Consider the following 14,668-nt stretch of genomic DNA (forward strand, 5'->3'; position numbering starts at 1 on the left):
TCGCGTTGCGAGGACGGCTGTCAGCGTCGCTTTAGTGTTTACTCATCTTTTTCTGCTTCCCATAATAATATTCATGCTTTACAGTGTCGGCTTGTTTATGTCCATTGAATGTATACAGGTAGTTTAAACTTCATGAAAATATTTGCATTGCTCACGCCAGCATACTGAGCCGTCCCCGCAACACAAGATAAGGGGGACGCGATGTAACAATCATCCTGTATATCTTAAATGTTAACATGAAGGTACTTGGGGAAGTGAAACTCAGTTGTGTACAAAAGGAGACATATATTTGCCACTGGCGTCAGGTCCCAGCTCCGCCGCTTTCAGACTGCTGCAAACAGTGACGTCACTCAACACAAAATGACGCAGGCGACCAGCTGATGAGAGGCCATCTTGAGGCCACCGTGAGGCTGTGTTGGCGCCATAATGATCCAGGTAATATAGAGGCGCCTTCAAGGTTGTAAGTGAATGAAAAAAAAAAAAGACGAAAATTTTGGATTTGAGCAAGAGACAAACAAACGTTAAAAGTCGTAGTAAAATTTTCTTGCAGGTACACTGGTGTGAAATATTTCTTGAAATCAGAATGAACATCCCCACTGCTGAAGATTCAGCAACTTGAGTCTGGCCAGTATTCTACATATTATTCACGGAACTCTCATACAAGGTGTCCCAGAACAAGGCAGGCAAGTTCCGCGAGGTTATTACTGTGCTATATATATATATATATATATATATATATATATATATATGTGTGTGTGTGTGTGTGTGTGTGTGTGTGTGATATACTGCTTATATATATATATATATATATATATATATATATATATATATATATATATATATATATATATATGTGTGTGTGTGTGTGTGTGTGTGTGTGTGTGTGTGATACCATATATATATATATATATATATATATATATATATATATATATATATATATATATTACACATGTATGTGTATATATATGTATATATATTACATATGTATACGTGTACTGTACATAGACATAAAAAACCACCATGAATTCAAATCTCCACTATGGAACTACAATTAATGATAAGCTAATGGGTGAATAATGAGGGAATCCATGTTCACTCATTAAAAAGTGCTGCTTTGTAAACGTTAAGAACCTGACCCACGTTGATATAAGACTTATGGCTCGAAAATTAGCCCAAGAATAACTTCACGAAATATGGCATACTTTCCCGGGGCAACCCTGTATATACAGTACTTTAGACGTAATCAATGTATATAGTTCCCCCACTTTAGTACACGCTGATTTGGTTAGTGATTTGTTTACGTACCTGCAGGTCTGAATAATTCCACACAAGCCAGTAAAAACACATAAACAAGATTATTTAAACAAGCAATTATTGATTAGGTATGCAAAAAATGTCAATAACAAAAATTATACTATGGGCGTAAGGATACGGATGAATTAAGCCCACATATGGAAACTGTATTGCATTTTCTCAAAAAGTTACCATACATGGGTAATACAATGGTGTGAGCTCATGATAAAATAATTCTTACCCTATTTCAGATGCATGTGGGTATTTTGTTCAGACTAATTAGACCATTTTATCCAGCTGAAGAAATTAATTAGCAATCGAAAGGTTAATCGAAATAATTCTCAATCCTCTGACCACAGGAATTTCCCTCTACAGAATTTAATCGTTTTGTGGCTGTTCGAGTAAAAATAACAGCCTCTTGAAACCAATGCCGTTTTCACTATTTCTCTTTTGCTTTTTCTGGACGATTATATTCTGCTCTGGAGAACTTCTCGGAACAAATAGGGTTGGATAAAATTTCACTGACCTCACTTCAATAAAATAAATAAATAAAATAAATCATAAATAAATACTAAAAACAATAAATAAAATCGCCTGGATATAGCACAAATCAACCAACAGAATATAAACCTCACTTAATTCAAGGGGTTAGTTAGTGCATCCGCGGAAGGCGAAAAGGATGACTGTGAAGGGACAGCAATGATGATAACCAAAAAAGGAAAATAATGATAACTACTAAGGTACAATAACAACTGCAAAGGAATAATAATAACTGCTGAGGAATAATAATAACTGCAGAGGAATAATATATAAACAGAAAGGGATGATACTGACAATAAATGTTATGGGATAATAATGACATCGATACGATGGGGATAATAGTGGGAATTATTGAAATTGGATAAAAATAATAACTACAAAGAGATAATAATGATAATGACTAGAAAGGACTAATGATAATTGTAAATGGATAATAATGATATAAACTGGAAAAACGATAACAATGCCATACACGAGAATGGGATAACAATGACAACTGGAGAAAATGAATAATGTTCATAATAATTGGTCACACAAAGGAATAATTAAAACTAGTAAAGAAATAATAACAATAATAGCCGACAAGGGCATACTAATGACGATAACTGGCAATGGAATTATACTGGCAATAACTGGCAAATGAATATAATAACTGGTAATAATGGCAGATACTGGAGTGGCAGGCGTTTCATCAGCTAGGAGGCCCTGGTCGTGACACTGGTAACAGAGTGGGCAAACGAGGAGTGTTAAAACCAGACAACATCCCAGTCAGCCGACGAGCGGGCAGGCCTGGGCTAAGATCCACACTCAAACTAACGGTCACCTCCCTGGCCTAACTAAGATTCGTTTTTGCAGGAAGGAGCAGAGTGTACACAACCTTCCTATGTCTCTTATTCTTTCTGCTAAAACGAATCTTGGTTACTAGAGGTAAAGTTTCATCAACTACTTTCTTCATTTTTTTTAAAACAGGATGAAGAGGGGAAGAAGAATCTTCCCATATATCTTCATCGCGCAGAAACAAATGTAAGGTACGAGAAAGGGAGATGATGGTAAGTTTGTTTGTGCATCCAGGTCCTGGCCATTGGGAGAGGGTGGGGGAGCGTTGCCAGATCTATAAAATTAGCGCAAAAAAGTGGCCTGTATAAGAGGTATATAGACGAGTAATGTGGCCTTTGAAGGTATTTACATGGCAACGCTGAAGTGTATAGAAAACCAGCCTGCGGAGCCCGTCGGTATAGAAAACGATGTGTTTCTTTTCTCATATAAAACTAGTACTTAACAATGGTAACAAGTAAACTGATAGTGTACGCTTCCGTTACATGTTAATGATCATCATAAAGAGATACGGTAGTGGACTTCCTTACATTTATATATATATATATATAGTTTCACTTTTATTATTTTTAATGAAAATAAGTTAACATTGGTTATGAACCTTTCCATGGTGGACAACGTCCCTATATCCTAACTTTGCAGATACGTAGGCAAAAACTTTGATTCTATAATATAATTATTATATGGAATACTATGGACTTGAAAAAAGCATCATAAAGTCATATAATGTCAAACGACAATACAGTCAGATCCCGCAAGGGGAAATACTTGTAAAAGGAAAATTACAGAAATGAAAGAGGAAAGAAATAACACCCCAGTGCAATATCAAACATTATATGTATCCACGCATATATATATATATGTATATATACATATACACATTAATATATATATGCCACATTCTTGCTATTAGTTAAAATATTTTTTCATAAGTTTAATAAAATTGCTCAACCATGGTGAAAGCTAAAGGCACAGCAACCTTGTCAACACCGTCCCAAAAATTTAATTTGGTTTTATCTACCGTGCAAAAAACTGCAGCTACTCAGAACTCCCCGAGCTCAGAACATTAGAAGATATCTTCTTCCGATACAGCTATGAAAGGCTCAATCATTGTGTGTACACGTTTTGAAACGTACGTTTTCATATAAGACTAAAAACTGTGGTTTTCATAAAAGTAAAAGCACTTGCTTTGTGGTGACGAAGAAGTGAACAGACAGAACCAGAGGGAAGTAAAGCAGCTCCACGTTTGGCCATTCGTTTCACATTCCTTTTTTTGCCTTGTTTTCAGTGATCAGTCTTGTGTTGTTAATTTAGTTATCTGTTGCACAATTAATAGATTTCTTGAATAAATTTAGGATGGTAATTTTCAAGTCTCTTCTGCTGCTGGCATTTTGTATACTAGAGGGTAAGAAATTTCTGTATATATATGCTTATATATGTATATATAATATATGAATGAATGACTTATTTGTACTAAATCCACCGTAGTAACAACTGTGTGCAGACCACACTCACATAAGGTAGAAGCATTTACACGGATACAAGCCGTAGCTACATGTACAGTATGTGGCTCAATCGCTGTCACTTTTTCTTGATCTTGAAACTTATGTGTAAGTGATATTGTCTTTTACAAGAAATATATATATATGTATATACGTCTGTATATGGATAATATGTATACTGCAGTTCTGAAACTCATTATTTTTACAATCATCTCTGTTCTATGTGGGAATATTCTCACTCACTGACAACTCGATCACGAAAGCACTCGGCCGTAGAAGCACCTGGACACTGGTAGCGAGGGGGGAAGTGAGAGGGTGAGGGTCCGGGGCACAGGGGCCTGTGTGGTGGCCTGGCCTGATATGTAAACAGTGTGGCAGCTGCAGCTGCCGCTGGGAGCGTCGTCCGCCGTCAGGAGGCTCGCCTTCATGGCCTCCAGTAGTACCTTAGGTGGTCTTGTACCTTCAGAGTCATCAGCTTGGTACAGGGGCACCAGCCTCTCATATGATGTGTGTTATGTCGCATCACAGGGTCACAAACTTCATTGCCAGAGCAAGTTTTCATCTATTGTGAAGTGCTCATAGATAGCATTTACCACCAGCTACATGACATTTTCAGGCTATAGTTGTAACACTTTCTCTGCATAGCGTTCAGACCTTAAAAAAGTTAACACAATAACTTTCCATGAATCTTTATTTGTCTACAATTGTAGACATATGCTTAAGTGTACCTGTGTCCTGATGCAATTAACTGTTTACACATTAGCCATTATCATGGACAGAATAAATATAAATATAAGCAGTAGATACATGTACTTGATTATATCAAGGACACGAGCCAGAAGCATACTTAGCATACATCTAAAATTGTAAACATTACACGGCAGTGTATCAACATGCACCTGATAATGTTTTGGATTTGCGCCTGAAGATACAGACATTATGCAGCAGAGGAAGAATTAGCCATCAGCGAACATGGTAGTGCCTCTTAGTCTTAACTCGAGGAGTTGTGCCCCATAGTACCTTTGCGTTATTATGCTGTAGGATATGATCCTCTAAAGCTCCTCTACTTCTGCGTCAGTTATTGTAAATTTCCAGCAAATACAGGGAACAGGGGCTATAGTGTGGACCTGAGAGAGCACCAGAGAGCTTTACTGTAAAGCTGCTCCAATGCGAGTCACAACCATAATGGAGTATTATTTCCTTCCAAGACAATTTGCATAATCTGTATAACCCCTGAACCTATCAAGGACACGAATGTCCACTGGAAGAACTAAATAATAATCATAATCAGAATCTGGATTTAGTGCCCTGAATTCAGTCAATTATTGAAGATTAAGAGATCTGTAGTTTTAGTACTACTTTCATTGGCATTCTTAAGCAGTATGTTCTTTTTATATTTGTGTGTGTAACTACAACTGTAGGCAGTCCCTTGAATCTAAAAGTAATTTCTACATACACAAATACTATCTGGTTGCCCACTGCTACTGACTTTGCTGGAAGGCTACTGAAATTGACGAGAAGTGGCACAAACTGGCAACGGCGGATAAGGCTCACTCGTTGCCCTACTTCTGTGATTAGTTCTGGCTAATATCACATTGTGCACTGAGTGATAAGGAAGGAGCAGAGGATGTTGATGTGGGTGGGAGGGATAGTCTCAGCAGGCACCATGGCCACACAGTAGCCATGAAATTACCGCTATATGCAATACATAAGGTGGACCACAGGAGTGGGAAGGTGTTGGTTGAGGTGATGGTGGTATAATGGCGAGTATTGAAGAGAATAGGATGCGGGCACCAGCAGCAGCATATAAACAACTCTGCTTGTTCCTTTCACTTCTGCTGCTGCCCGCAACTGGACGGCTTGACTTCATGCCTCCGATTTCGGCAGCGACTGTGCACTCAGCACTCCCGGCGCGGGTGGCGACCGCTCCCCTGACATGCTATTTACAGCGGTCGTTGGCGCCGATAATGCTGAGAGTGTCGGACTGAGTCCCGTCCGTGGAAACAGCGGTGGAGGGGCAGTGGGCTGAGACTGCTGTTGTTGCTGCTGTTGCTGCCAGACACTTGAAGATCTCGGAGACTGACTAGCCGACAGGCCCGGGTAGGTGGCTCGCGCCATATCAGGATGGAGGGAGTTGGAGGAGGGGCCAGTGAGGCGACGCTGGTCCAGAATTTCTTGGTGCTTCTGTAGGCAGCGCGCCACCACGTCTGGCATAGCCTCCAGGGACTCTTGTATGGAGGCCAGGCGATCCTCCAGCGAGTTAACCCGGTCATCCAATACATCCTGACGCCCACTCATGTCCGACACCAACTCGTACACTGTATTTTGCGTCTGTGGACACAACAGGGATGTGAATTAGACACACAGGGTGGCAGAATAGCTCTTTTTTTTTTATATAGACTATCAATGCAGAAGCTCAATGTTTATTCTCGTGGGCTAAGAGGCTTTCTTGCACCTATTGCCTTTCATTTAAAAATATGCCACAATTAAAATTTTTGTAAGTTCCAGGTATGAATTAAAATTACATATATTTAATGGAATATAACAAATGAATGTTAAGATGAAATATAAACAACAATTCACTCTAGAGGAGTACTACAGCTCCTACCCCACGAAAAATTGACCATAAGCACGTCCATACTGAATTCCGGACAAAAAAAAAAAAATCATTTTTAAGCTGCAAGCTAGATTCGCAATATTTGTTTCAAGCCCTGATACTAATATTATTCATTATAAAAGGCAGACTGTAACCTTGGCCATGTCGGTGATGGTGTTAGCATTGTCCATCAGTTTCCTCTGGTCCATCTTGACTTTTCTTAGTCTGGAACAAATATAAAGGAATGTAATTAATGGAACAATTACAGAGATTTGATAAGAGGGTTGGAAACAAAATGAGAGGAACATCATGCACGGAGAGGTTATATCATCATCATCGTCATCACCTATCATCATCATCATCATCGTCATCACCTATCATCATCATCAACCTCATGACTCTGTTTCCCAGTAAAGGCCCGCCCACGCAATCAATGGGCACCTGTGGTGATGGAGTACGTAATAAGGGAACTGTGGAAAATTAAAGGTTTGTCCATACGACCAGTGGGCACTTACAGCATACGAGCACGCTACTCATCAGTTTCCAATCATGGTGGCGAAACACTATGAACAGTGGATCAGAATCATGGGTGGTGCCTCACTTTATCATGAATAAGGGGTTGGTGCCTCACTTCATCACGAATCAGGGGTTGGTGCCTCACTTTATCATGAATAAGGGGTTGGTGCCTCACTTTATCACGAATCAGGGGTGATGCCTCACTTTATCACGAATCAGGGGTGGTGCCTCACTTTATCACGAATCAGGGGTGGTGCCTCACTTTATCACGAATCAGGGGTGGTGCCTCACCATCACGAATCAGGGGTGGTGCCTCACATTATCACGAATCAGGGGTGGTGCCTCACTTTATCACGAATCAGGGGTGGTGCCTCACTTTATCACGAATCAGGGGTGGTGCCTCACTTTATCACGAATCAGGGGTGGTGCCTCACTTTATCACGAATCAGGGGTGGTGCCTCACTTTATCATGTTTACACGATCATTTTCCAAGCATTCTCCATGACCACAGTGCAAACACCATTGGTACCCACTAACTGCGCGGAACTTAGAACAGAGAAAGAAAGAGATGAGAAGAAATGAGGAAATATGTGATAGAAAGGAGAGGAGAAGGCAAGAGAAGAGCCGAAAAGAAAAAAGGGAGGAGAAAGGGAACAGAAGAGAAAGAGAGTAAGACACTGCACAAAAGCTTTACTCGTTGACAGAGAGAGAGAGAGAGAGAGAGAGAGAGAGAGGAAGAGGAGGAACTAAGACCACGGCAAAAAAAAAAATTGCAAAAAAAAAAAAAAAAATCTTACCGAGATATGAAAGAAAAAAGTACAGTACAGAAGAGGAGGAGGAAGAGAAGAGGATTAGGGCAAGGAAGAGATGAGGATTACAGCAAGGAAGAGAAGGGGATTAGGAAAAGGCAGAGACGAGGATTAGGGTAAGGAAGAGACGAGGATTAGGACAAGGAAGAGACGAGGATTGCGGCAAGGAAACGACGAGGATTAGGACAAGGAAGAGAAGAGGAGCAGAGCAAGGACGAGAAAAGGAGTAGTGCATGGAACAAAAGGAATGAGAGCTGAAGAGAAACGAGAACATAAGATTGCAATATCAAATGAAATCCGAATTTTAAGCATTGATGGCTAGCAGGAATTTGGCATGATAAAAGACAGGAAGAGAAAAAGGATGGAGGGGAAGAGAAGACAGGGCAGGGCAACAGAAGAAGAGAAGACAGGAAAGGACAAGAGGAAGTGAAAATGACAACACTGCTTTACGCGTCGGTGGCCACCAAGAAGAGAAGAGTTGAGGAAGATATGAGTAAACAAGACAAATAAAGGAGAGACGAGATGAGAAGAGAAAAATGTGTAAAGACAGAAGAAGAAAAGAGGAAGCGAGCACAATAATTAATGATGCTTAACCTAATCTACTCCCTGCGGGTATAATGACCAACAAAGAACATAAGTCGTCAAGAGAAAAGAAGTGAAGAGATGAGAAGTGAAGAGAAGAGGAGAGAAGAGAAGAAAGCAAACAAATACACACAAAACCCAACTTAGCCCTATCGTTTGAGAAAGAAAAGAGAAGAAAGAAAAGACAGAATCAACATACTGCACATAAATCGCAACTGTTCCTCATGCTCATGTTTAGACAGCCATCAGTAAAGAGAAGATGAGCAGACAGCAGAACACAAAAGACATGAAAAAAGATGGAGGAACAGGAGAAATGAAGACAAGAGAAAAGGAGGAGCAATAAATATGAGAACTGAAATGAATGGAAGGGAAAAGTTTGAGAAGATATTCAAATGGACCAAATGTATAGAAATGGATAAGGCAATGAACACTGCATGAAAGTAATAATTCGGATCCTTGCCCGCAGGTACCCAACAGTAACTTCGTAGCAGAAAAGAAGACAAAAGGGAAGAGAAAGGAGGACGTTAAAAAAAAAAAAGAAAGGAAGAAGTCAAAGGTCACAACAAATAAGGAAGAGAATTAAAGAAAATGATAAATCAGAAGATAAAAACTCCAAATGATCCTTACGCGTAGATGGCCAACAGGAACTTCCGCTGGTGGGTTCTCACTCGGCCGTGGTTGACCTTCTTCACCAGCTTCGTGTGTTTATAGATGAGCCACGTCTCCCGCAACACGTTGGCCGCAGAGTTTTTTAACTGCAGGGGTCAGCAATATATTAGTTTACCCTCCATATGCACGGATCAAGGAAAGAAAAGAAAGGTCAAATGGTGCGACAATGGTTCTACTTCGGGGCCGGGGGCACTAACAGCCATATTCTTAAAAAACAGAGGGGGAAGATGGAAGCAAGCAACCAATTTGAGTCATCTATTCAGCCAGTGATGTGAAATAAGGTTCTCTCCCTCGTTACAGAATCCTCTCTAAACCGTGTCATGTAGGCTAGCAACAACACTCAGGTGTCCTATCGTGTAAAAAAAAAAAAAAGGGGGGGGGGGTGATTGCATACACCGTCGCCCTCTTTATTTTTGAGAATGCAGCAGTAAGAATGACTGATAAAACAGAATTATCGGCGTAACAGCAAGGGTACAATCAGGGACAAAAGTTCGCCAACTATTCCACTGTGTTCACAATAAGGGCATGTTCGTCACTTTCCTCCTTAGCACATCATACTATAAAAAAAAATACATACAGATGGAGAAATACATCAAGCCTCTCTCAAATCAGGAGTAGCTTGCCAGCAGAGGAAAGTGAAAAGCAGAAGAGGTGAAATATCTGGCGAATTTTTATCACGACTGTACACTAGTTTCTTTACAGATATTTGAGAAAAAAAAAAAACTATTACTTCTCACTTTTTTACCTTGAGACAAAATTCAAAGCCACAAGCAATTCACTGAACATCAAACGAGTATAACATTTCAAAAGGGACAAATTTCACCTTTAAATCCACGAAGTCTTACGGAAAAATAAGAGAATGTTTGAGACTCCGGCCCCTGTGCAGCGAAGGAGAATGATAGTTCCTATGAAGTACTGCCGATGGAGCCAAAAAATTGGTCAGGAGTCTTGATAACGAACGAAAATAAGACGAGAATTACAATCAATGGTGAAAAAAATGGTCAGCTAGTGAACTGGAATAATGGAGCCTCTCAGAAGTACTGCCGGTGCTTACAAAATGGCCAGGGGTCTTGATAGTGAGAGAAAAAAAAAAAAGCCTCACAATTATAGCACTACTAATGTCGCAAGAATGATCAAGAATCTGAAAGCTGACTTAAAATGATAGTTGCACACACGTACGACCAATGGTGCAACAATGGTTAGGCAGTGATCTACAGTAACAGTGCGCCTCAGAAGTACTGCCAACGGTGCTAATATCAAAAGTAAAGACAATGAAGGAGTATGACAGCACCATCACCGGTGCAAAAATGGTCGGTAGAGAAGAGGAATGACAGAATCCCTTAGAAGTACTGCCATTTGAGAGAAGAAATGTCAGCTCAGGTAATAAACAATAAAAACAATTCCACAAAGGTCTATCAATGGTGCAAAAGTAGAAAAAAAAAAAAAAAGGTTATCTTGTGAATTAGTATAACGCTATCCCCTGAAAACGGCGAATCCTGGGTTGTGAATGAGCACAACCAAATGACCTAAAGCACTGGGAAATGTGCAATAATCTAAGCAATGGTTAGGTGATGAACTAAAATCTGAAGCCTAACACCTAGAATCGGAGGTCTCGCGCAAGCTGAAAGTCGTTTAGAAGTAGCGAGAGTAAACTAAAAAAAAAAAAAAAGTACCATGGTTAATCCTTTTGGCATTACAACGTTTTTTTTATATTATTTTTACTCAGACGATTTTATTCAGGAGTGACTTTTCAAATTCGAGGTTAGGTGAAGTTGCAAGAATAACCTTTGGAAAAAAAAAATGTATTGAAATAGTTCATCCTTTTGGCATCATGACATTTTTGTATATTCTTTTTTACTCAGTTTATATTCAGTTTAGGAGAGGCTTCGAATTCTTTACCAATCCCTTCACTATATGCTTTTCCAAAGCAATGAAATCATATAATAATTAAATATAAATAATAAAATTCAAGACGTAAAATATACGTAAAATAAGACGAAAATTTTACAGATGTAAGACAAGACGTAAAATATAACACGTAAATTATAACACAAATTATTACAAACGTAAGATATAATAGATGTAAACTATTACAAAATAGAATTGACGCAAATTACAATAATGTATAATGTAAGAAAAAAAAATATATTGACGTAAAATACGACACCCATAGAGTGGAAGAGGAAAGGAACAACGATTTAAATTTTCTGTCGCTTCTTCTTGGGTCCTAATCAGGAAAGAAAACAGACGTCAGCTGCGTATCACTGCTTCATAACGTATATTTCATTTTATTCTCGCTGACTCCAGACGGTTTTATTCAACTTTAGAGTGAAGGGATTTGCACAAGTCCCTGGTAACTCCTTGGCCCGTATTCCCGTCAGCTAAGGAGGCTCCATAGCACCACTTTTTCATTTTTTTTTTTTTTTATCTCATCTTTTTAACATCGACATAGATGGCATGAATAATACACGGGAATATATTAAGAGCAAACACAGGAATAAACCGGTGAGAAGAATACTTCTACTCCTTGAGCACCATTCCCGTTTCTCGTCGGTTATGGAAGCTCCCTAACCTTTCCCTAAGCGATTTATTAGGCTTATTAAATCTTATTGTCCTCCACTGTGTTACATAAATCATTCTAATATCGCCATATGCTGTACAAATAACTTAGAAAGGGATATTAAATTGCAATACCCCAAAATAAATAACTCAGGAACAGGTGTTAGGGAACGTCCTTAACAGAAGAAAATACGGACCTACATCTAACCCTTCCAGTGTGAGAAAACGTTTTCAAAGCTGAATGACACTGACTCCCAAACACCTTTCCCTAACACCGCCATATTCTGCACAATGTACAGCCATATCCAAAAGTAAATCGCTAATAAAGAGGTGCTAGAGAGTCTCCTTAACCGAGGAGAATACGGAACACTGCCTCCCCCCCAAAAAAAAAAAAAAAAAGAAGCCACGCCGAAGAAACTAATGTGAAAACGGTCCGAGGTGGCATAACGAACCAAAGTATTAGAAAAAAAATAAATAAAAATAATAATACTGACGCCAAACTACAGCAGGCTCGTTTCTATCTGACGGAACTAGGCATTAACATTTCAAAAAGATATGGGTATCCTTGGTTACTAGTAAAATCAACCCTTTAATCCGACTACACCTGGCCATCAACTAACAGACACAACAGCCTATTACGCGTGTCCTCTAACCTGACAAAGATCCCCAATTCCTTTCAGCTCGGTTGATGGCCAAGTGTAGCCAGACTGAAGGGTAGATCTGACTAGTAACCAAGGAGAATCATCGCAATCTCATAACTAAGGCACATCAAATTTCATGTCTGCTATTTGAGTTGCGCGGACTTATAACGTCTTATTGCCTGAGGCCGTCTTAAAAAAGCTATAATAATAATAATAATAATTAATTATCTATCAATCTACTGCCAGACGCCTTAATCCCGTATGGGGTGGCCACAAACAAATCGCCCTTTCCTCCGCCACTTCACTGCTCTGCTCCCAGCTCACACTCCCCTCTCTCATATACCTCTCCACTCCATCCCTCCATCTCATCCTCGGCCTCCCCTCCCTCCCCCCCTCCACCTCACTCACATACACTCTCCTGGTCAGTCTCTTGCTCTCCATCCTCTCCACATGGCCAAACCATCTCAATGTGTTTCTCCTTCCGCTTCCTATCACATCCACATCGACATCACATATACCCTCTCTCACATACCTCTCCACTCCATCCCTCCATCTCATCCTCGGCCTCCCCCTCCCTCTCCCCCCTCTGCCTCACTCACATACACTCTCCTCGTTAGTCTCTCGCTCTCCATCCTCTCCACATGGCCAAACCATCTCCTAACGCTTCCTATCACATCCATATCCACATCAAATTCTACAGTGTATATATATATAATATATATATATATATATATATATATATATATATATATATATATATATATATATATATATATATATATATATATATATATATATATATATATATCCAAAAGGAATACTCAAGCAATTTATTGTTTTAACCCTTCACTAATATGACGTACTTTTATATTTTATCAATGATGCTACCATGTGATTATATTCAGCTAAGGAGGATATCCACGTAGTTAACGTTAATGAAGGCTGTATATATTCCTTCCATTCTAAAAAGTCTCTCCGTAGCTGAGTAAAGGCGTCTGGAGATTGTACAAATAGTATAGAGATGACGTACTCGGGTGAAAGGGTTAAGAATTATAAAGAAATGGAAAGTACAGTACATGAACTAACAAATACATAAATTTGATATTAATATGGGGATAGTTGGAAAAATGTTATTAATAATTATATAATAATGAAGCATGCGAGGAAACAAAGGTAAGAATTGTAATGTTTGTTGCTTCTGTGACTCACAAAAATATTATACCTAGAACATCTTGATTAATTATGCGGAATTACTAAATGACATCAGTTTGCCTAGTGACTGACTGTATGCAGCACAGATATGGTCATCGATCCCTACATTACAAAACCTATATGGAAGGAACACAGACTATAAATCAATTACACACTGATTAAATTCTATACTTAGGGTGGTAATAGTAACAGGTTATACAAATTCGGGCGAAGCATAATTAATCGAGATCTAGCTGAGAACTTAGAACGACACATGACAAAGCTAAAGAATGCCTGCCTTTTGGTAAAATACTCGGTTCCTTAAACTGACAACACTAATACTTACAGGGCATGCTGTTACTACACACAGAAGCCAAGGACACAGCAGCAGTGAGATTGGTGGCTACAGGAGAGGTCCATGGCCGTATTCTCAAAGGCTTAGGAGGCTTAACAGCACCGTTTCCATACCAGTTTATAACAGTATTCGGTACGTAAATATTCTCGTCTAGATTACTTATACAAGCTATGTCGACATAAAAATGGGATATAAAAGACATACAAGATTATACTCAAGCAAAATTATCACTGGGGCAGTGTTGTCAACAAGCCTCCATAGCCGATATATAAGCTCCTTCGATACTGATGTAAAGGGCTTAAACGAGAATATTAAGGTAAAACAGGCCAAACAAGCTGCCAGGGAAGGGATTAAGAAGCCTCGTGGCCGACATGAATACAAGCAACAGGCGCTACAACACACGGCGTCTACAGCGGCCCTGGGGACTGAGGGAGGCTGCGGGGAGAGACAGACAGAAGGGAACACATGCAGGGAGGCCAGGGGTAACGCCAGGTGTGATGATGGCCAGGTGTGTATGCGTCACCTTACTCCTCGCTGCTCAACCGACATACATAGACACATACATACATACTCGTAAA

The 14,668-nt window shown here is 39.5% G+C and overlaps 1 protein-coding gene across 2 annotated transcripts in view; it reads right to left on the bottom strand.

Moving 5' to 3' along the window:
* Window positions 1–925: 925 nt before the first annotated feature.
* The window catches only part of LOC145399074 (small conductance calcium-activated potassium channel protein-like), a 610,512-nt gene continuing 596,769 nt past the window's right edge, over window positions 926–14,668 (bottom strand). For both annotated transcript variants that reach the window (XM_080271828.1, XM_080271829.1), the window contains exons 8-10: window positions 9,303–9,430; window positions 6,924–6,993; window positions 926–6,503 (exon numbers count right to left, since the gene is read on the bottom strand). In XM_080271828.1, the coding sequence (XP_080127954.1) occupies window positions 6,039–6,503; window positions 6,924–6,993; window positions 9,303–9,430 (663 nt within the window). In that variant the 3' untranslated portion in view covers window positions 926–6,038. The remainder of the gene's footprint in view (window positions 6,504–6,923; window positions 6,994–9,302; window positions 9,431–14,668) is intronic.

The sequence above is a fragment of the Coenobita brevimanus genome, chromosome 47 (genome assembly GCF_032717465.1).
Source record: "Coenobita brevimanus isolate Jiangsu-jjx chromosome 47, ASM3271746v2, whole genome shotgun sequence".
Lineage (NCBI taxonomy): Eukaryota > Metazoa > Arthropoda > Malacostraca > Decapoda > Coenobitidae > Coenobita > Coenobita brevimanus.